Below are 22,805 nucleotides of genomic sequence, written 5' to 3' on the forward strand. Positions count from 1 at the left end.
GTTAGCTCTTTCTGTGCACCTTCCAGGTTACACCAGAGATCAGTATTATAATGACGAGATGCTCATGCAATGCTTGCGCCAAATAAATGTACACATGCATGTTATTCAATCATTGCGCGCCAACAAGCATCTGCGTTGCCAAGCGCTAAAATATAAGTCAGTTCTATTTGTGATGCTGAACCCGGTACAAGTCCTGCCTCTCCTATCTCCTCATTGGTTTATAGAAGCAGATACCCACGTGCCATCTCTTCATTGGATATACCCACGTGGGTGATTGAAAGATGAACTGAGGTCGGTCGATCGTGGTAATACACCATATGAAAGTTAGATGCCAATCGCCATATAAAGTCCACTTTTTTTTTTAAAGACTGGAAGGAGGAGATGACTAGGAACAATTTGGTTGACCATTTTATGTGTGGATTAATTGACAGAATAGAGGACTTGGTGCATTTCAGGTAAAATAACAACTCAACGTTTATGTCCCAGAACTAATTAGCTAGCAACTGCAAGCTAGCTAGCTACATTTCCATAAATATTTTATGCTTTTCAACCTGTCCCCAAATTAATATAATTGGTTCAGAGTTTGTTTTTGATATTTCAACCTGAGTGTCGTGATCGCGTTTGGTGTGGGACAAAATCAATTTGCGCAAGATGGCGCGCCCAACCGGTTTGGGCATGGTGTAAGATAGGAGTCATTGTCCCAAAAGCGGGAAGGCAAGCTTAGTTTCAAAATAAGCGCTTAGAAATGTATTGGGTTTACTTTGGACAGATTTTGGCGAGAGGGAAACCTCTTGCGTTGCCTCTTTCTCTATGGTTACATACACACCAAGCCCCTCCCTATCAAAACACAAAAAGATGAAAAAAAAGATGATCACTTCGTAGTCTCTGACAAGCGGTTTCGACTGGCAATTTGCATTTGAGGTTTGGTCCAACAGAATAAATTAAAAAAAAATAGGTCATATGGACACCGAAACACATTATTACAGTAAAATCATGTCTCAGAGGAGTTAACAGGGTATGGTACAAAGGGTTAATGTTTCAACTGATCAAATTTCTAGCAGAGCAGACACCACTAAAAAACTGATGTATCAATGAACATTCATTCAGGAAAAGTACTGTCCAGTTTGTCACTCGCACATTGCGGTACCACGTATCGCTAGCAGTATTTTTGTCAAATAAAGATTATAAAATACTAAACAGCTAGTATAACAAACATTCAAAAGCATAAAACAATTATACAAATGTAGCTAGCAAGTGTCTGCTAGCTAGTAGCTATTTGACTTCATACATTTTTGTAAAATAACAAGTGGTGTATATGCAACAAATCAACTTAATTTATCATTATTTGAATTCACAATACGTAATTAATACACGCGTCAGCCAATATCACAATACGGAATTAATACACGCGTCAGCCATCAAGAATTGAGAATCAGCAATTATTGAGCTTGGATGCTGCCATTGGAAGTGACACAACAAGGGCAGTATAGCAGCTTTAATTTCAAAGGAACCATTCATTCAATGGCTGATAGCTGATGTCAATGCCCGATGGCAGGGCAGCTAGAAGAACATGAGAACAGCAAGGCTTACATACTGCGTAGGTGTAAAGAAGTCATTCTCTATCACAGGGTGTGCTGCCTGCCCTTCATGTTACATAACATGTTACATTATCTTCTCTTGAAAGCCAGCAAGCCTCAACTCAATCCAATTAGGGATTGGTAGCTTCTCATTCTGGCAAGGCTCCCTCTCACTCGCTTGCTCTCTCTCACACACACACACTCGCTTGCTCTCTCACACACACACACACACTCGCTTGCTCTCTCACACACACACACACACTCGCTTGCTCTCTCACACACACTCGCTTGCTCTCTCACACACACACACACACACACTCGCTTGCTCTCTCACACACACACACACTCGCTTGCTCTCTCACACACACACACACACACACACACTCGCTTGCTCTCTCACACACACACACTCGCTTGCTCTCTCACACACACACACACTCGCTTGCTCTCTCACACACACACACACACACTCGCTTGCTCTCTCACACACACACACACACACACTCGCTTGCTCTCTCTCACACACACACACACACACTCGCTTGCTCTCTCACACACACACACACTCGCTTTCTCTCTCACACACACACACTCGCTTTCTCTCTCACACACACACACACTCGCTTGCTCTCTCACACACACACACACACACTCGCTTGCTCTCTCACACACACACACACACTCGCTTGCTCTCTCACACACACACACTCGCTTGCTCTCACACACACACACACTCGCTTGCTCTCACACACACACACACACTCGCTTGCTCTCACACACACACACACACTCGCTTGCTCTCACACACACACTCGCTTGCTCTCACACACACACACACTCGCTTGCTCTCACACACACACACACTCGCTTGCTCTCACACACACACACACTCGCTTGCTCTCACACACACACACTCGCTTGCTCTCACACACACACACTCGCTTGCTCTCACACACACACACACTCGCTTGCTCTCACACACACACACACTCGCTTGCTCTCACACACACACACACTCGCTTGCTCTCACACACACACACACTCGCTTGCTCTCACACACACACACACTCGCTTGCTCTCACACACACACACTCGCTTGCTCTCACACACACACACTCGCTTGCTCTCACACACACACACTCGCTTGCTCTCACACACACACACTCGCTTGCTCTCACACACACACACTCGCTTGCTCTCACACACACACACACTCGCTTGCTCTCACACACACACACACACTCGCTTGCTCTCTCACACACACACACACTCGCTTGCTCTCTCACACACACACACACTCGCTTGCTCTCTCACACACACACACTCGCTTGCTCTCTCACACACACACACACACACTCGCTTGCTCTCTCACACACACACACACTCGCTTGCTCTCTCACACACACACACTCGCTTGCTCTCTCACACACACACACTCGCTTGCTCTCTCACACACACACACACACTCGCTTGCTTTCTCACACACACACACTCGCTTGCTCTCTCACACACACACACACACACACTCGCTTGCTCTCTCACACACACACACACACACTCGCTTTCTCTCTCACACACACACTCGCTTTCTCTCTCACACACACACTCGCTTTCTCTCTCACACACACACACTCGCTTTCTCTCTCACACACACACTCGCTTTCTCTCTCACACACACACTCGCTTTCTCTCTCACACACACACTTGCTTTCTCTCTCACACACACACTTGCTTTCTCTCTCACACACACACTCGCTTTCTCTCTCACACACACACTCGTTAAACCTTTATCTGTATGTAAATGTACTAACGTATTATTGCACTTGAAATATGACCATGATAGAACGCTAAAGTCAGTGCTTCATGGTTTAGGTTCTGCGGTTTCAGAAATGTACTGTCATGACTAGTGATGAACGATGACATTTTTGGCCGATACCGATATCCAATATTTTCCTTGCCAAAAAAAACTACACCGATATTTTACATTTTTGTGGCCTTTTAAGCATTCTAGTACAGTTAAATAGTTACACACATGCAGCGGTCTAAGGCACTGCATCTCAGTGCAAGAGGCGTCACAACAGTCCCTGGTTTGAATCCAGGCTGTATCACATCCGGCCGTGATTGGGAGTCCCATAGGGCGGCGCACAATTGGCCCAGCGTCGTCCAGGACGTCATTGTAAATAAGCATTTGTTCTTTACTGACTTGCCTAGTTAATATAAAAAGGTCACACCACACTACCCAAAAAGTTATTTTGTTGGCATTTACGCATGTCCCCATTACCAGTAAAACATAATCAAAACCTATTTCTTCAACTTACTTTCTGTGCTGTTTTGTTCGTTTCATTCTCAACCTGGATTTCTATGGAATGCCGTTTGGGTCTTTGCGTGTCAAAAAAGATACGTCAAAATAACACTATTTGACGTGTAACACAACAATCTGTTTCAGTAGCTATAGTTAGCTAGCTAACTATATAGCTAGGTGTCATCTAAAATAACCTTAATTTATAAGACAGTTCTTGTTTGATTAATTGTGGTCGGATCCATCTGAAGTTAGCAATAATAAGGATTAGCCACAAGTGAACTTTGCGGTTAGCTTTCAGAATAAAAGCATGGCATATTCTTTTAGAATTTGCATCACTGACACTTATTTTGAAGGCAAACCGCAAATTCCACAATTGTGACTAATCCTTATTGTGGCTAGCTTCACAACACATAACTCGGTCTGTTCTCTGGAATGATTTTATTTAGCTGACTTGTCTCGTTAAATAAAAGGTTAAGAACAAATTATTATTTACAATGGCGGCCTATCCCAGCCAAACCCGGATGACACTGGCCGCCCTATGGGACTTCCAATCATGGCCGGATGTGAAACAGTCTGTATTCGAACCAGGGACTGTAGTGACGCCTCTTGCACTAAGATGCAGTGCCTTAAACCGCTGCGCCACTCGGGAACCCCCGATATGATGAATCACGCTTCACAATCTGTCAGTCCGATGGACAAATCTGGGTTTGGTGGATGCTAGGAGAACGCTACCTGCCCGACTGCATAGTGCCAACTAAAAGTTTGGAGGATGAATAATGGTCTGGGGCTGTTTTCATGGGTCAGGCTAGGCCCTTAGTTCCAGTGCTACATCATACAATGACATTCTAGAAGATTCTGTGCTTCCAACTTTGTGGCAACGGTTTGGGGAAGGCCCTTTCCTGTTTCAGAATGACAATGCCCCCGTGCACAAAGCGAGGTCCATACTGAAATGGTGGTCGAACGGTGTGAAAGAACTTGACTGGCCTGCACAGAGCCCTGACTTCAACCCCATCGAACACCTTTGGGATGAATTGGAACACCGACTGTGACAGGCCTAATCGCCCAACATCAGTGAATGATGTTCGACAAGCAGGTGTCTACATACTTTGTCGTATTTTATCTCCACTTCCTACGATCCAAAGGACCAACAGCTGACTCCACGTTTACTTCAATATGATAGTTATTATATCAATATTTGCGCATAAAGGCGTTTACACTGCCATTGCTAGCAATTTAACCAACAAAGAATCAACCATGTTGACGAAATTGTCTGCATTTGTAAAATTGTAGCGAAACGTCCCGTCTCCTGGTATGACTGTACTCATGTAAAAACGGTGGATGGAACGTGGTTGTAGGAAATAAACACCTTCAGAAAACCTAGTGTCAAAATAAAAATGTGGTTGAAGCGTTTCCATGCATTAATACATTGAAGACAGGCCTGCATGTCCTCCCAGCGATGTCTCAGGTAGCCCTCAAAAGCCTTCATTGATAAAATGCAAGAATTTACTAACATTTGACATGTTCTAATTCCCATGTGCCAGCATATCGCCACGGTCTGTGCCATTATGAAACGTCCACTCCTGTAGACCTGAAATAATTAGATGGTGAAACCTGCTTCCAACCAATCACACAAACAAAGTAATTCCGCCATTGTTAAATATCAGGACAAGGATCCTGCCAATAACCTTTTTTATAGTTGAAAAATACATTTAGCAGGCAGACATTTCGAAATAGTTCTACATGTGGGTGGAGTGGCGCTTCATAGTTACGTTTTGACATCACCATCCCCGTGTACCTTAAATTGTTAGTTAAAAATACACACCGTTTCCATTTTTGTCGCAAAGATAAGTTCGAAATGAAAAATCGACCCGTCTAACTGATATACAATTGTTGTTGATCTTAAAAATGTGTCATCTGCGGTTTCCATTACACATGGCGCAACAACAAAAAAAAAAAATTGTTGCGACGTTGCTTTTGTCGAATAAACTAGTCGATGGAAACCTGCTGTTGGCACCGTCGGAACGCGAGTAGTGACTTGATTGAAGCCACTTTTCAGTGAAGGTACTTACATTTTTACAAACCTTGTCATACAATCACTCATTCATTCTCAATGCGAACATGTTTAAAACTTCTTAGCCTGTGAATGCATGTAATCTACTCACTCCATCTCTGCTTGAAGTTTTTTAATCCATGTCTTTCTCGAATCCTTTTCGTTACCTCTCCACTCATAGCTCTCACAGGTATCAACGTTGAGCGTCTTATCTCCCTGGACTGCTTGTCGTTTCTCAAATTATTATTTATCAACCACATTCATCCTGGTAGCACAAGGAGAATAGTCGCACAAGTAACGCATGCTGTTGCTCAATGTTCACGGGTTGGCTTCTCTGGGAATTGGAGAGATGAACGCAACAAACTGTACAGTGAACGGAGCCTATGGGTCGATCAATTGTCAGTTTCTCACGTGAATGTGCTTCATCTGATACAATTACGCTACCAATGCTTAACTATTCCTTTGATAAAAACTAGAACTACAGCTAATTTTAATCTGGTGAGTCAAGATGACAATCAAATAAAATTGCCATAGGATAGGCGAGATTGTGATGTTCTCCAGGATTTCATTTTGTTAGCGGTTTGTCTTACACATGCTTTTTTAAACGCTTTTACAGATGCTTTCTGTGACACTAAAGATCCTCCCAATGAGGTAAACGACTACTAATCATCAAGCACATGACCTGAAATGCAAATTATTCATGAGTCAAGTAATTATGCTGAAGATTTTTGAAGGATAATTGTAAGCAGACAAACATATTTCATCCCTAATAAATCGGTCTTTAAAACTTTTCTTGGATATCATTTGGGGTTTTCAGTGCAGTTATGTAGCCTTTACAATACTGACAAAATAAACGCAACATGTAAAGTGACGTAAAAGATCCCAGAAATGTTCCATATGCACAAAAAGCGTATTTCTTTCAGATTTGGTGCACAAATTTGTTTACAACCCTGTTGGTGAGCATTTCCACTTTGCTAAGATTATCCATCCACCTGACAGGTGTGGCATGTCAAGAAGCTGATTTAAACAGCATGAGCATTACACAAGGCCACTCAAAAATGTGCAGTTTTGTCACACAATACAATGTCTCAAGTTGAGGAGCATGCAATTGGCATGCTGACTGCAGGAATGTCCACCAGAGCTGTTGGCAGAGAATTTAATGTTCCTTTCTCTGCCCTTGGAGACCAATGTAGTTTTAGAGAATTTGGTAGTACATCCAACCAGCCTCACAACCGCAGACCACGTGTAAGTGTTGTATGGGAGAGCGGTTTGCTGATGTCAATATTGTGAACAGAGTGGCCCATGGTGACGGTGGGGTTATAAACTCAGCAAAAACAGAAACGTCCTTTTTCAGGACCCTGTCTTTCAAAGATAATTTGTAAAAATCCAAATAACTTCACATGATCTTAATTGTAAAGGGTTTAAACACTGTTTCCCATGCTTGTTCAATGAACCATGAACAATGAATGAACATGCACCTGTGGAATGGTCGTTAAGACCACCTTGAGCTAGCCACGAGCTAGGCCCATATTCCAGCTAATTCTAGGGCTACAATGCCTCTTTTGTCAATTGGCCTGGACCCTTTGTTGCCGACGCGGAGCCCCGCCGATCCATCACGACTGGTCTGCCGACGTGGTCGCAACGGGCTTTTCCGTTGCGATGACGCCGAAGATGCATCTTCTTGCCCTGGCCCGCTAGCTTTCTAAGCGCCGTGTCTCCCACTCACCTAGCGTAGTACTGACTACTGAATGGCTCCCTGACTCACCTATTGCTGTTCTTTGGCCCCTATGATCACCCGGCTACACAGCTGATGGCCCCTGGACTGTTTCAATAAAATTATACCTCATTTTGTTTATCTGTCGGCCCCAGCCTCGAACTCAGGTCCTCTATGTACCCGCTCTGACCATTCATCGCCATTTACCCGTTGTTGTCTTAGCTCTCCTGATCAACACCTGTGACTGCTTTATGCCTCTCTCTGATGTCAATATGCCTCACTCTAATGTCAATATGCCGTGTCTACTGCTGTCTCAGCTAGTCCATATTGTTTTATTTCACTGTAGAGCCCTCAGTCCCGCCCACCTTGCCTTAGATAGCTCTTTTGTCCCACCTCCCACACATGCGGAGACCTCACCTTGCTTAACTGGTCCCACCAGAGATGAAACCTCTCATCGTCACTCAACGCCTAGGTTTACCTCAACTGTACTCACAACCCACCATACACTTGTCTGCACATTAAACCCTAACTCTATTCTACCACGCCCAGAAATCTGCTCCTTTTATTCTCTGTTCCCAACGCACTAGACGACCAGTTCTTATAGCCTTTAGCCATACCCTTATCCTACTCCTCTGTTCCTCTGGCGATGTAGAGGTTAATCCAGGCCCTGTAGACCCAAGAACCACACCTATTCCCCAGGCGCTATCATTTGTTGACTTCTGTAACCGTAAAAGCATTGGTTTCATGCATGTTAACATCAGAAGCCTCCTCCCTAAGTTTGTTTTATTCACTGCTTTAGCACACTCCACCAACCCTGATGTCCTAGCCGTGTCTGAATCCTGGCTACAACATTTTCCACCAAGTTGGCAATCCCGCCCTCTTTGGCAGTTCTATCTACTGCAGAGATGGCCTGCAGAGTTCTGTATCCAGGTCTGTGCCCAAACAGTTCGAGCTTCTACTTCTAAAAAATCTACCTTTCCAGAAATAAGTCTCTCACTGTTGCCGCTTGCTAAAGACCCCCCTCAGCCCCCAGTTGTGCCCTGGACTCCATATGCATATTGATGCCCCCCATTTATCTTCAGAGTTCGTACTGTTAGGTGACCTAAACTGGGATGTGCTTAACACCCCAGCCGTCCTACAATCTAAGCTAGATGCCCTCGATCTCACACAAATTATCAAGGAACCTACCAGGTACAACCCAAATCCATAAACACGGGCACCCTCATAGATTTTATCCTGACCAACCTGCCCTCCAAATATACCTCTGCTGTCTTCAACCAGGATCTCAGCGATCACTGCCTCATTGCCTGCGTCCGTAATGGTTCCGCTGTGAAACAACCACCCCTCATCACTGTCAAACGCTCCCTAAAACACTTCAGCGAGCAGGCCTTTCTAATCGACCTGGCCCGGGTATCCTGGAAGGATATTGACCTCATCCCGTCAGTAGAGGATGCCTGGTTATTCTTTAAAGTGCTTTCCTCACCATCTTAAATAAGCATGCCCCATTCAAAAAAAATTGAACTAAGAACAGATATAGCCCTTGCTTCACTCCAGACTTGACTGCCCTTGACCAGCACAAAAACATCCTGTGGTGTTTTGCATTAGCATCGAATAGCCCCCACGATATGCAACTATTCAGGGAAGTCAGGAACCAATATACACAGGCAGTTAGGAAAGCAAAGGCTAGCTTTTTCAAACAGAAATGTGCATCCTGTAGCACAAACTCCCAAAAGTTCTGGGACACTAAAGTCCATGGAGAGTAAGAGCACCTCCTCCCAGCTGCCCACTGCACTGAAGCTAGGAAACACTGTCATCACTGATTCCACGATAATCGAGAATTTCAATAAGCATTTTTCTACGGCTGGCCTTGCTTTCCACCTGGCTACCCCTACCCCGGCCAACAGCTCTGCACCCCCCGCAGCAACTTGCCCAAGCCCCCCCGCTTCTCCTTCACCAAAATCCAGATAGCTGATGTTCTGAAAGAGCTGCAAAATCTGGACCCCCTACAAATCAGCTGGGCTAGACGATCTGGACCTTCTCTTTCTAAAATGATCCTCCAATTGTTGCAACCCCTATTACAAGCCTGTTCAACCTTTTTCGTATCGTCTGAGATCCCTGAAGATTGGAAAGCTGCCGCGGTCATCCCCCTCTTCAAAGGGGCAGACACTCTAGACCCAAATTGTTATAGACCTATATCCATCCTGCCCTGCCTTTCTAAAGTCTTTGAAAGCCAAGTTAATGAACAGATCACCGACCATTTCGAATCCCATCGTACCTTCTCCGCTATACAATCTGGTTTCCGAGCTGGTCATGGATGCACCTCAGCCACGCTCAAGGTCCTAAACGATATCATAACCGCCATCGATAAAAGACAGTACTGTGCAGCCGCATTCATCGACCTGGCCAAGGCTTTCGACTCTGTCAATCACCACATTCTTATCGGCAGACTCAACAGCCTTGGTTTCTCAAATGACTGCCTCGCCTGGTTCACCAACTACTTCTCAGAGTTCAGTGTGTCAAATCTGAGGGCCTGTTGTCCGGACCTCTTGCAGTCTCTATGGGGGTGCCACAGGGTTCAATTCTCAGGCCTACTCTTTTCTCTGTATATATCAATGATGTCGCTCTTGCTGCTGGTGATTATCTGATCCACCTCTACGCAGACGACACCATTCTGTATTCTGGCCCTTCTTTGGACACTGTGTTAACTAACCTCCAGATGAGCTCCAATGCCATACAACACTCCTTCCGCGTCCTCCAACTGCTCTTAAATGCTAGTAAAACTAAATGCATGCTTTTCAACCGATCGCTGCCCGCACCCGCCCGACTAGCATCACTACTCTGGACGGTTCTGACTTAGAATATGTGGACAACTATAAATACCTAGGTGTCTGGTTAGACTGTAAACTCTCCTTCCAGACTCACATTAAGCATCTCCAATCCAAAATTACATCTAGAATCTGCTTCTTATTTCCCAACAAAGCCTCGTAAAACTGACTATCCTACCGATCCTTGACTTCGGCGATGTCATTTACAAAATAGCCTCCAACACTCTACAAAGCAAATTGGATGCAGTCTCACAGTGCCATCTGTTTTGTCACCAAAACCCCATATACTACCCACCACTGCGACCTGTGTGCTCTCATTGGCTGGCCCTCGCTTCACATTTGTCGCCAAACCCACTGCCTCCAAACCCACTGGCTCCACCCACTTGCTAGGTAAAGCCCCACCTTATCTCAGCTCAATGGTCACCATAGCAACACCCACCCATAGCACGCACTCCAGCAGGTATATTTCACTGGTAATCCCCAAAGCCAACATCTCATTTGGCCGCCTTTCCTTCCAGTTCTCTGCTGCCAATGACTGGAACGAATTGCAAAAATCACTGAAGCTGGAGACTCATATCTCCCTCACTAACTTTAAGCATCAGCTGTCAGAACAGCTTACCGATCACTGCACCTGTACACAGCCCATCTGTAAATAGCCCACCCAACTACCTCATTCTACAAATTATTTATTTTTGCTCTTCTGCACCCATTTTCTCTACTTGCACATCCTCATCTGCACATTTCTCACTCCAGTGGCAATGCTAAATTGTAATTATTTCGCCACTATGGCTTATTTATTGCCTTACCTCCCTGTTCTTACTACATTTGCACACTATATATAGATTTTTCTATTTAGTTTTTGACTGTACGTTTGTTTATCCCATGTGTAACTCTGTTTTTGTCGCACTGCTTTGCTTTATCTTGGCCAGCTCGCAGTTGTAAATGAGAACTTGTTCTCAACTGGCCTACCTGGTTAATTAAAGGTGAAATTTAAAATATATATATATTTTAAAAGACACTAACTGCTTACAGACTGTAGGAAATTAAGGTCACAGTTATGAAAACTTAGGACACTAAAGAGGTCTTTCTACTGACTCTGAAAAACACCAAAAGAAAGATGCCCAGGATCCCTGCTCATCTGCGTGAACGTCCCTTAGGCATGCTGCAAGGAGGCATGAAGACTGCAGATGTGGCCAGGACAATAAATTGCAATGTCCATACTGTAAGACAGCGCTACAGGGAGACAGGACGGACAGCTGACCATCCTCGCAGTGGCAGACCACATGTAACAACACCTGCACAGGATCTGTACATCCGAACATCACACCTGCGGGACAGGTACAGGATGGCAACAACAACTGCCCGAGTTACACCAGAAATGCACAATCCCTCCATCAGTGCTCAGACTGTCCTCAATAGGCTGAGAGAGGCTGGACTGAGGGCTTGTAGGCCTGTTGTAAGGCAGGTCCTCACCAGACATCACCGGCAACAACGTCTCCTATGGGCACAAATCCACCGTCGCTGGACCAGACAGGACTGGTAAAAAGTGCTCTTCACTGACGAGTCACGGTTTTGTCTCACCAGGGGTGATGGTCGGATTCGTGGTTATCGTCGAAGGACTGAGGTCTGTACTCTGGAGCGGGATCAACTTGGAGGTGGAGGGTCCGTCATGGTCTGGGGCGGTGTGTTACAGCATCATCGGACTGAGCTTGTCGTCATTGCAGGCAAATTCAACGCTGTGCGTTACAGGGAAGACATCCTTCTCCCTCATGTAATACCCATCCTGCAGTCTCATCCTGACATGACCCTTCAGCATGACAATGCCACCAGCCATACTGCTTGTTCTGTGCGTGATTTCCTGCAAGACAGGATTGTCAGTGTTCTGCCATGGCCAGCGAAGAGCCCGGATCTCAATCCCATTGAGCACGTCTGGGACCTATTGGTCGGAGGGTGAGTGCTAGGGCCATTCCCACCAGAAATGTCTGGGAATTTGCAGATGCCATGGTGGAAGAGTGGGGTAACATCTCACAGCAAGAACTGGCAAATCTGCTGTAGTCCATGAGGAGGAGATGCACTGCAGTATTTAATGCAGCTGGTGGCCACACCAGATATTGACTGTTACTTTTGATTTTGACCCCCCCTTTGTTCAGGGACACATTATTCCATTTCTGTTAGTCACATGTCTGGAACTTGTTGAGTTTATGTTTCAGTTGTTGAATCTTTTTATGTTCATACAAATATTTACACATGTTTAGTTTGCTGAAAATTTACGCAGTTGACAGTGAGGACGTTTCTTTTTTTGCGGAGTGTAGTATGGGCAGGCATAAACTACGGACAATGAACACAATTACATTTTATCGATGGCAATTTTGAATTCACAGATTATGTGACGAGATCTTGAGGCCCATTGCTCTGCCATTCATCCGCCGCCATGTTTTAGCAAGATAATGCACGGTCCCATGTTGCAAGGATCTGTACACAATTCCTGGAAGCTGAAAATGTCCCAGTTGTTCCATGGCCTGCATACGCATACATGTCACCCATTGAGCATGTTTGGGATGGTCTGGATCGAGGGGTAAGACAGCATGTTCCAGTTCCCACCAATATCCAGCAACTTTGCACAGCCATTGGAGAGGAGTGGGCCACTATTTCACTGTCACTGTCACGACTTCCACCGACGTCGGTTCCTCTCCTTGTTCGGGCGGCGTTCGGTGTCACCGGTCTTCTAGCCATCGTCGATCTACTTTCGATCTACTACGATCTCGGTATCGGCCCGATGTCTAGTTTATCGGCATGCACATTGTGGCTAGCTAAAACATAGATGGGTGTCACGTTCGTCATAGTGATTGGACCAAGATGCAGCGTGGTATGTTTCCATCCCTTTTATTAGGAAGAGAAAACTCAAAGAACAAAAACAATAAAGTGAACAAACAAAACGTGAAGCTCAAAATAGTGCTCGCAGGCAACTATACCTAGACAAAATCCCACAAAACACAATGGGGAAATGGCTACCTAAATATGATCCCCAATCAGAGACAACGATAAACAGCTGCCTCTGATTGGTAACCATACCAGGACAACATAGACATACAATTCCCCTAGATAACCCACCCTTAATCACACCCTGACCTAACCAACATAGAGAATAAACAGCTCTCTATGGTCAGAGCATGACAGTACCACCCCCCCCCCCCCCCAAAGGTGCGGACTCAGACCGCAAAACCTGACTCAATAGGGGAGGGTCCGAGTGGGCATCTACCGTCGAGGGCGGCTCCGGTGCGGGGCGAAGTACCCACTCCGCTCGTGGACACGTCATCGGAGGAACCGGACCGTAGATCGTCGCCGGGGACTCCGGACCGTGGTTTGTCGCCGGGGACTCCGGACCATGGTTCGTCGCGGAAGCTCTGGACTGGGAACTGTCGCCGGAAGCTCTGGATTGGGAACTGTCGCCGGATGCTCTCGACTGGGAACTGTCGGCGGTAGCTCTGGACTGGGAACTGTCGCCGGAAGCTCTGGATTGGGAACTGTCACCGGAAGCTCTGGACTGGGAACTGTCGGCGGAAGCTCTGGATTGGGAACTGTCGCCGGAAGCTCTGGACTGTGGAGGCGCATTGGAGGCCTGATGCGTGGGACCGGTACAGGTGGCACCGGGCTGATGACACGCACCTCAGGGCGAGTGCGGGGAGGAGGCACAGGACGTACTGGACTGTGGAGGCGCACTGGAGGCCTGATGCGTGGGACCGGTACAGGTGGCACCGGGCTGATGACACGCACCTCAGGGCGAGTGCGGGGAGGAGGCACAGGACATACTGGACTGTGGAGGCGCACTGGAGGCCTGATGTGTGGGACCGGTACAGTGGCACCGGGCTGATGACACGCACCTCAGGGCGAGTGCGGGGAGGAGGCACAGGACGTACTGGACTGTGGAGGCGCACTGGAGGCCTGATGCGTGGGACCGGTACAGGTGGCACCGGGCTGATGACACGCACCTCAGGACGAGTGCGGGGAGGAGGCACAGGACATACTGGACTGTGGAGGTGCACTGGAGGTCTAGAGCATAGAGCTGACACAACCTGTCCTGGCTGGATGCTCATTTTAGCCCGGCAAGTGCGGGGCGTTGGCACAGGACGCACTGGGCCGTGAAGGCGCACTGGTGACACAGTACGTAGAGCCGGCGCAGGATATCCTGGACCGAGGTGGCATACTGGAGACCAGGAGCGCTGAGCCGGCACAACCCGTCCTGGCTGTATGCTCACTTTCGCAAGGCAAGTGCGAGGAGCTGGCACAGAACGCACCGGGCAGAACGCACAGAACGCACCGGGTATCTCCACAAAACATGGTGCCTGACTGGTCCCACGCTCCTCACGGCGACTGTCTTGCTCCAGACACCAAACCATCCACTCTACCTCATCACTCCCCTCAACTATCTCACAATACTCATCGCTCAGTCTATCTCAATATTCTTCTTCGCTCTCAGACTCGCCGACCACTCCGTGCCCCCCTCATTTTTTTTTTTGAGGCTGCCTCTCGGGCTTCTCTCGTGGCCGCGAACCCCGGTGTCGTCGTTGTCCTTCCTTCACCGCTTGCGTCTGCTTCCATGGAAGGCTTTCGTCTCCTGCCATTATCTCCTCCCAAGTCCAGGATGTCTTTACCTCCTGGATATCCTCCCAGGCCTGCTCCTCCTGGCCACGCTGCTTGGTCCGTTTGTGGTGGGATCTTCTGTCACGTTCGTCATAATGATTGGACCAAGATGCAGCGTGGTATGTTTCCATCCCTTTTATTAGGAAGAGAAAACTCAAAGAACAAAAACAATAAAGAGAACAAACGAAACGTGAAGCTCAAAATCGTGCTCGCAGGCAACTATACCTAGACAAGATCCCACAAAGCACAATGGGGAAATGGCTACCTAAATATGATCCCCAATCAGAGACAACGATAAACAGCTGCCTCTGATTGGGAACCACACCAGGCCAACATAGACATACAATTCCCCTAGATAACCCACCCTTAATCACACCCCGGCCTAACCAACATAGAGAATAAACAGCTCTCTATGGTCAGGGCGTGACAGTGGGTCAGACCACCCTTAATCAAATAAGAAATGTCTTATAAATTAGGGTTATTTTATATGATGACACCTAGTTATATAGTTAGCTAGCTAACTATAGCTACTGAAACAGATTATGTCATTTTGCTATGTTTTTGGGGAAGAACACTGTTTGCATCCATGAGATAGCTAGCTTTTTTTATGACCAGCACTGTAGGTGTGCGAGACAACTTTACCAGCATCATAGCATACGTATCGATGAATCATTGTGACATATGAGTGATAGTGTAATCAATGTGTAATAACTACGCACATTTTTTTGAATGCATTATATTATTGTGCTAGGGACATTCCTGGAAGAAGCTAGCTAGCTAACAAGGAGTGTCTAGTTGGCAGAAGAGAAGAAGGGACAAAGAAGGGACAAAGTGGGACAAAATAAGGACAGAAGAAAAGGGAAAGGGGGGAAAAGGGACATTAAGGTGAAGCAGTCCTCTAAAGACACAAAAGACAATAATACAAGAAACAACACTTCTATTGCCTCTCCCTCTACGATACGCACTTCCGGGTTGGAGCGAGTAGTTGCATTTCGCTTTGCTCCACAGGTAGTATAACATTTCATTTCATTACAGTACAACAGTTTGATTTGTTTGATCTTAGCTGGCTACATAGCCGTCTTTGTATCCAAGATAATTGTGTAGTCTAGAGTAATTGTCGAGGTTACCTAGCCAGTTAGAGGTTACCTAGCCAGCTACACTTTCAAACAAAGTCAACAACGCAGCCACTGCTAGCTAGCCTATTTCACCAGCCAGCAGTACTATATCATTTTAGTCAATAAGATTTTTTGCAACGTAAGCTTAACTTTCTGAACATTCGAGACGTGTAGTCCACTTGTCATTCCAATCTCCTTTTCATTAGCGTAGCCTCTTCTGTAGCCTGTCAACTATGTGTCTGTCTATCCCTGTTCTCTCCTCTCTGCACAGACCATACAAACGCTTCACACCGCGTGGCCGCTGCTACTCTAACCTGGTGGTCCCAGCGCGCACGACCCACGTGGAGTTCCAGGTCTCAGGCAGCCTCTGGAACTGCCGATCTGCGGCCAACAAGGCAGAGTTCATCTCAGCCTATGCTTCCCTCCAGTCCCTCGACTTCTTGGCACTGACGGAAACATGGATTACCACTGATAACACTGCTACTCCTACTGCTCTCTCCTCGTCTGCCCACGTGTTCTCGCACACCCCGAGAGCTTCTGGTCAGCGGGGTGGTGGCACTGGGATCCTCATCTCTCCCAAGTGGACATTCTCTCTTTCTCCCCTGACCCATCTGTCTATCGCCTCCTTTGAATTCCATGCTGTCACCGTTACCAGCCCTTTCAAGCTTAACATCCTTATCATTTATCGCCCTCCAGGTTCCCTTGGAGAGTTCATCAATGAGCTTGACGCCCTGATAAGTTCCTTTCCTGAGGATGGCTCACCTCTCACAGTTCTGGGTGACTTTAACCTCCCCATGTCTACCTTTGACTCATTCCTCTCTGCCTCCTTCTTTCCACTCCTCTCCTCTTTTGACCTCACCCTCTCACCTTCCCCCCCTACTCACAAGGCAGGCAATACGCTTGACCTCATCTTTACTAGATGCTGTTCTTCCACTAATCTCATTGCAACTCCCCTCCAAGTCTCCGACCACTACCTTGTATCCTTTTCCCTCTCGCTCTCATCCAACACTTCCCACACTGCCCCTACTCGGATGGTATCGCGCCGTCCCAACCTTCGCTCTCTCCCCCCCGCTACTCTCTCCTCTTCCATCCTATCATCTCTTCCCTCTGCTCAAACCTTCTCCAACCTATCTCCTGATTCTGCCTCCTCAACCCTCCTCTCCTCCCTTTCTGCATCCTTTGACTCTCTATGTCCCCTATCCTCCAGGCCGGCTCGGTCCTCCCCTCCTGCTCCGTGGCTCAACGACTCATTGCGAGCTCACAGAACAGGGCTCCGGGCAGCCGAGCGGAAATGGAGGAAAACTCGCCTCCCTGCGGACCTGGCATCCTTTCACTCCCTCCTCTCTACATTCTCCTCTTCTGTCTCTGCTGCTAAAGCCAATTTCTACCACTCTAAATTCCAAGCATCTGCCTCTAACCCTAGGAAGCTCTTTGCCACCTTCTCCTCCCTCCTGAATCCTCCTCCCCCTCCTCCCCCCTCCTCCCTCTCTGCTGATGACTTCGTCAACCATTTTGAAAAGAAGGTCGACGACATCCGATCCTCGTTTGCTAAGTCAAACGACACCGCTGGTTCTGCTCACACTGCCCTACCCTGTGCTTTGACCTCTTTCTCCCCTCTCTCTCCAGATGAAATCTCGCGTCTTGTGACGGCCGGCCTCCCAACAACCTGCCCGCTTGACCCTATCCCCTCCTCTCTTCTCCAGACCATTTCCGGAGACCTTCTCCCTTACCTCATCTCGCTCATCAACTCATCCTTGACCGCTGGCTACGTCCCTTCCGTCTTCAAGAGAGCGAGAGTTGCACCCCTTCTGAAAAAACCTACACTCGATCCCTCCGATGTCAACAACTACAGACCAGTATCCCTTCTTTCTTTTCTCTCCAAAACTCTTGAACGTGCCGTCCTTGGCCAGCTCTCCTGCTATCTCTCTCAGAATGACCTTCTTGATCCAAATCAGTCAGGTTTCAAGACTAGTCATTCAACTGCGACTGCTCTTCTCTGTGTCACGGAGGCGCTCCGCACTGCTAAAGCTAACTCTCTCTCCTCTGCTCTCATCCTTCTAGACCTATCGGCTGCCTTTGATACTGTGAACCATCAGATCCTCCTCTCCACCCTCTCCGAGCTGGGCATCTCCGGCACGGCCCATGCTTGGATTGCGTCCTACCTGACAGGTCGCTCCTACCAGGTGGCGTGGCGAGAATCTGTCTCCGCACCACGTGCTCTCACCACTGGTGTCCCCCAGGGCTCTGTTCTAGGCCCTCTCCTATTCTCGCTATACACCAAGTCACTTGGCTCTGTCATATCCTCACATGGTCTCTCCTATCATTGCTATGCAGACGACACACAATTAATCTTCTCCTTTCCCCCCTCTGATAACCAGGTGGTGAATCGCATCTCTGCATGTCTGGCAGACATATCAGTGTGGATGACGGATCACCACCTCAAGCTGAACCTCGGCAAGACGGAGCTGCTCTTCCTCCCGGGGAAGGACTGCCCGTTCCATGATCTCGCCATCACTGTTGACAACTCCATTGTGTCCTCCTCCCAGAGTGCTAAGAACCTTGGCGTGATCCTGGACAACACCCTGTCGTTCTCAACTAACATCAAGGCGGTGACCCGTTCCTGTAGGTTCATGCTCTACAACATTCGCAGAGTACGACCCTGCCTCACGCAGGAAGCGGCGCAGGTCCTAATCCAGGCACTTGTCATCTCCCGTCTGGATTACTGCAACTCGCTGTTGGCTGGGCTCCCTGCCTGTGCCATTAAACCCCTACAACTCATCCAGAACGCCGCAGCCCGTCTGGTGTTCAACTTTCCCAAGTTCTCTCACGTCACCCCGCTCCTCCGCTCTCTCCACTGGCTTCCAGTTGAAGCTCGCGTCCGCTACAAGACCATGGTGCTTGCCTACGGAGCTGTGAGGGGAACAGCACCTCCGTACCTTCAGGCTCTGATCAGGCCCTACACCCAAACAAGGGCACTGCGTTCATCCACCTCTGGCCTGCTCGCCTCCCTACCTCTGAGGAAGTACAGTTCCCGCTCAGCCCAGTCAAAACTGTTCGCTGCTCTGGCACCCCAATGGTGGAACAAACTCCCTCACGACGCCAGGTCAGCGGAGTCAATCACCACCTTCCGGAGACACCTGAAACCCCACCTCTTTAAGGAATACCTAGGATAGGATAAAGTAATCCTTCTAACCCCCCCCCCCCTTAAAAGATTTAGATGCACTATTGTAAAGTGGTTGTTCCACTGGATATCATAAGGTGAATGCACCAATTTGTAAGTCGCTCTGGATAAGAGCGTCTGCTAAATGACTTAAATGTAAATGTAAATTGTGCAGTCATATTCAGCTCCTGATTGGTCAAGCTTATTTGCGTCTTTGTGTGTCAAAAAATAAACACGTCAAATAACACTATTTGACGTGTGTATTTTTTGACACGCAAAGACCCAAACAGCGTTCCATAGAAATCCTGGTTGAGAATAAAACGACTGAACAAATGAACAACGAAACAGCACGGCAAGTAAGTACAAGAAATAGGTTTTGATTATGTTTGCTGGTAATGGGAACATGTGTAAATGCCAACAAAATAACTTTTTGGTTAGTATGTGTGTAACCTTTATTTAACTAGGCAAGTCAGATTAAGAACAAATTCTTATTTACAATGACGGCCTACCCTGTCAAACTCGGATGACGCAGGGCCAATTGTGCGCCGCCCTCTGGGACTCCCGTTCATGGCCGGATGTGATACAGCATGGATTCAAACCAGGGACTGTAGTGACGCCTCTTGCACTGAGATGCAGTGCCTTAAACCGCTGCGTCAGTGTGTGTGTCTGTTAACTATTTAACTGTACTAAAATGTTTAAGTTTGCCAAAATTTGAAATACCAGGTATCAGGATCGTTTTTTTTTTACATGGAAAATATCAGGTATCGGCCCAAAAATGTAATTGTTGCATCACTAGAGGCAACTGTGTTCTTGGGGACCTTCAATGCTGCAGACATTGTTTGGTACCCTTTCCCAGAGCTGTGCCTCGACACAATCCTATCTTGGAGCTCTATGGACAATTTCTTCGACATCATGGCTTGGTATTTGCTCCGACGTGCACTGTCAACTCTGGGACCTTATAGAGACACGTGTGTGTGCCTTTCCAAATCATGTCCAATCAATAGAATCTACCACAGGTGGACTCCAATCAAGTTGTAGAAACATCTCAAGGATGATAAATGCAAACAGGATACACCTGAGCTCAATTTCGAGTCTCAGAGCAAATGGTGTGAATACTATTGACTACTGTCGTACCCCATTTTTTTTGCACATTTTATAAACCTGTTTGCTCTTTGTCATTATGGGGTATTGTGTGTAGATGAGAAACAAAACAAATATTTTATCAATTTTAGAATAAGGCTGTAACAATGTGGAAAGTCAAGGGGTCTGAATACTTTCTGACTGCATTGTAAAGTGATGCATCGTGGCGTCCATGAGGTTGAGCAATGAATAGTTTGGTTTGTTTACCCTCAGCTGGGCCAGATGGGTGGGTCCTCCTGAGGCTCCTGTCACAAGAGCATCAACCTCCTCCCTCTCCTCTGGAATGCTTTGAAGATTTGTTTATTCATGCTTTACTTGCATGGTCGGTATAAAACTATTCAGGTTCAGACAGAGAAGGGGAGATAGAGATCGTAGATGTTTAGATGAGAGCCACCTACCCTTTCTTGAGGCCTCACGCACCGAAGAGTAGGACATGCCCCCCCCCCCCCTCTGCCAAACCCAGCCTCCTCGCCATTTGTTTACTTTCGCTTGAGATTAAGCATCAAGATTACACCTTACTTCTATGATGTATTGTATGTGAACTGAAGGAAGGTTTAATCAACATTTTAGAAAATGGGCAGCAATAATGACCATATGTATCAATATGGCTAGGGGAATAACAATTTTGGTGTCTATGGCACTAGGTCAAGACCGATGTATTTCTTCTGAGTCAATTCCAAATAAATGACCTCAATTTGTTCATACCAAATAATAAGGGATGACGGGGATGCTCAAGCTGGAATCGAAAAGAGCGAAAAGCTCCAGTTTCTCTGCTTCTCCCGCCATCCCAGCTCTATTTGTCTGGAAGAGACGTGGATAAGTCGTTTTGAGATAAAAAAAAAAAGAAGAAATACAATTCATTGGAACCAGTGACATGTCAACATCTGACCTTCAACTACTTTTGAAGATTATTTACAGTGATCACTTCTATTAAGATATTTTCATTACCTGTGAGCGTAGTGTCCATCTTGTTCAGTGGTGTGGTTTGAATCTCATAACCCAGTGGTGAGGCTCATATTTCAGACTCCCTCACAATGTATTGTCTAGCTATCAGTTATTGTTTGCTCTAATGTAGACTTTGAAACTCTATATTTAAACTGTGGGCACACCCTTCTGGTTTATGATGTGCTTGGAGTCATGCGTCATAAGAAACAGACATGTGTGTAGTTTACAGGATATGATACCAAGCAGAGTTTTAAAGTTAACTTGAAAGTGCCAGGACTAAAGTTAATCTTAGTCCTGGAAATCGGCCCTAAATGTCCTAACAGCTTCACCTCTCGACCTGAAGCACCAAATTCAGTCTTGTGAAGGCCCTCCCTGTGTCACTACTACTCAATATGCATTTTACATTGTGGCTGTGGAATCTAGTGGAAACCGTTTATCATCCTCACACAGGCTTGAAAATCACCTCATCAGTTTAACCTCTCTAGGGTATGTGGGACGGTAGCGTCTCACCTCGTCAACAACCAGTGAAACTGCAGGGCGCCAAATTCAAAACAACAGAAATCCCATAATTAAAATTCCTCAAACATACAAGTATTTTATACCATTTTAAAGATACACTTGTTGTAAATCCAGCCACAGTGTCCGATTTCAAAAAGGCTTTACGACGAAAGCAAACCAAACGATTATGTTAGGTCAGAGCCAAGTCACAGAAAAACACAGCCATTTTTCCAGCCAGAGAGGAGTCACAAGAAGCAGAAATATTGATCAAATTAATCACTAACCTTTGATGATCTTCATCAGATGACACTTATAGGACTTCATGTTACACAATACATGTATGTTTTGTTTGGTAAAGTTCATATTTATATCCAAAAATCTGAGTTTACATTGGCGTGTTATGTTCAGTAGTTCCAAAACATCCGGTGATTTTTCAGAGAGCCACATCAATTTACAGAAATAGTCATCGTAAATGTTGATGAAAATACAAGTGTTATACATGGAATTTTAGATCCACTTCTCCTTAATGCAACCGCTGTGTCAGATTTTAAAAAAGACTTTATGGAAAAAGCCAACCATGCAATAATCTGAGTACGGCGCTCAGACAACAAATCAACCCAAAGAGATATCCGCCATGTTGGAGTCAACAGAAGTCAGAAATAGCATTAGAAATATTCACATACCTTTGATGATCTTCATCAGAATGCACTCCCAGGAATCCCAGTTCCACAATAAATGTTTGTTTTGTTCGATAATGTCCATCATTTATGTCCAAATTCCTCCTTGTTGTTCGCGCGTTCAGTACACAATCTAAACTCACGACGCGCGGGCAGGTCCA

General features: G+C 46.5%; 1 protein-coding gene across 3 annotated transcripts in view; it reads right to left on the reverse strand.

The window, feature by feature from the left end:
- LOC129860462 (DENN domain-containing protein 2D-like) overlaps window positions 1-21,562 on the reverse strand; it is a 37,345-nt gene extending 15,783 nt beyond the window's left edge. Inside the window, exon 1 of one of the 3 annotated variants that reach the window (XM_055930860.1) lies at window positions 21,473-21,562. In XM_055930860.1, coding sequence (XP_055786835.1) covers window positions 21,473-21,491 — 19 coding nt within the window. In that variant the 5' untranslated portion in view covers window positions 21,492-21,562. Of the gene's footprint in view, window positions 1-6,041; window positions 6,645-21,472 lie in introns of those variants that run through there. The other 2 variants (XM_055930859.1, XM_055930858.1) reach the window with 2 other exon arrangements.
- Between the last annotated feature and the right edge of the window lie 1,243 nt (window positions 21,563-22,805).

Source organism: Salvelinus fontinalis, chromosome 8 (assembly GCF_029448725.1).
Source record: "Salvelinus fontinalis isolate EN_2023a chromosome 8, ASM2944872v1, whole genome shotgun sequence".
Lineage (NCBI taxonomy): Eukaryota > Metazoa > Chordata > Actinopteri > Salmoniformes > Salmonidae > Salvelinus > Salvelinus fontinalis.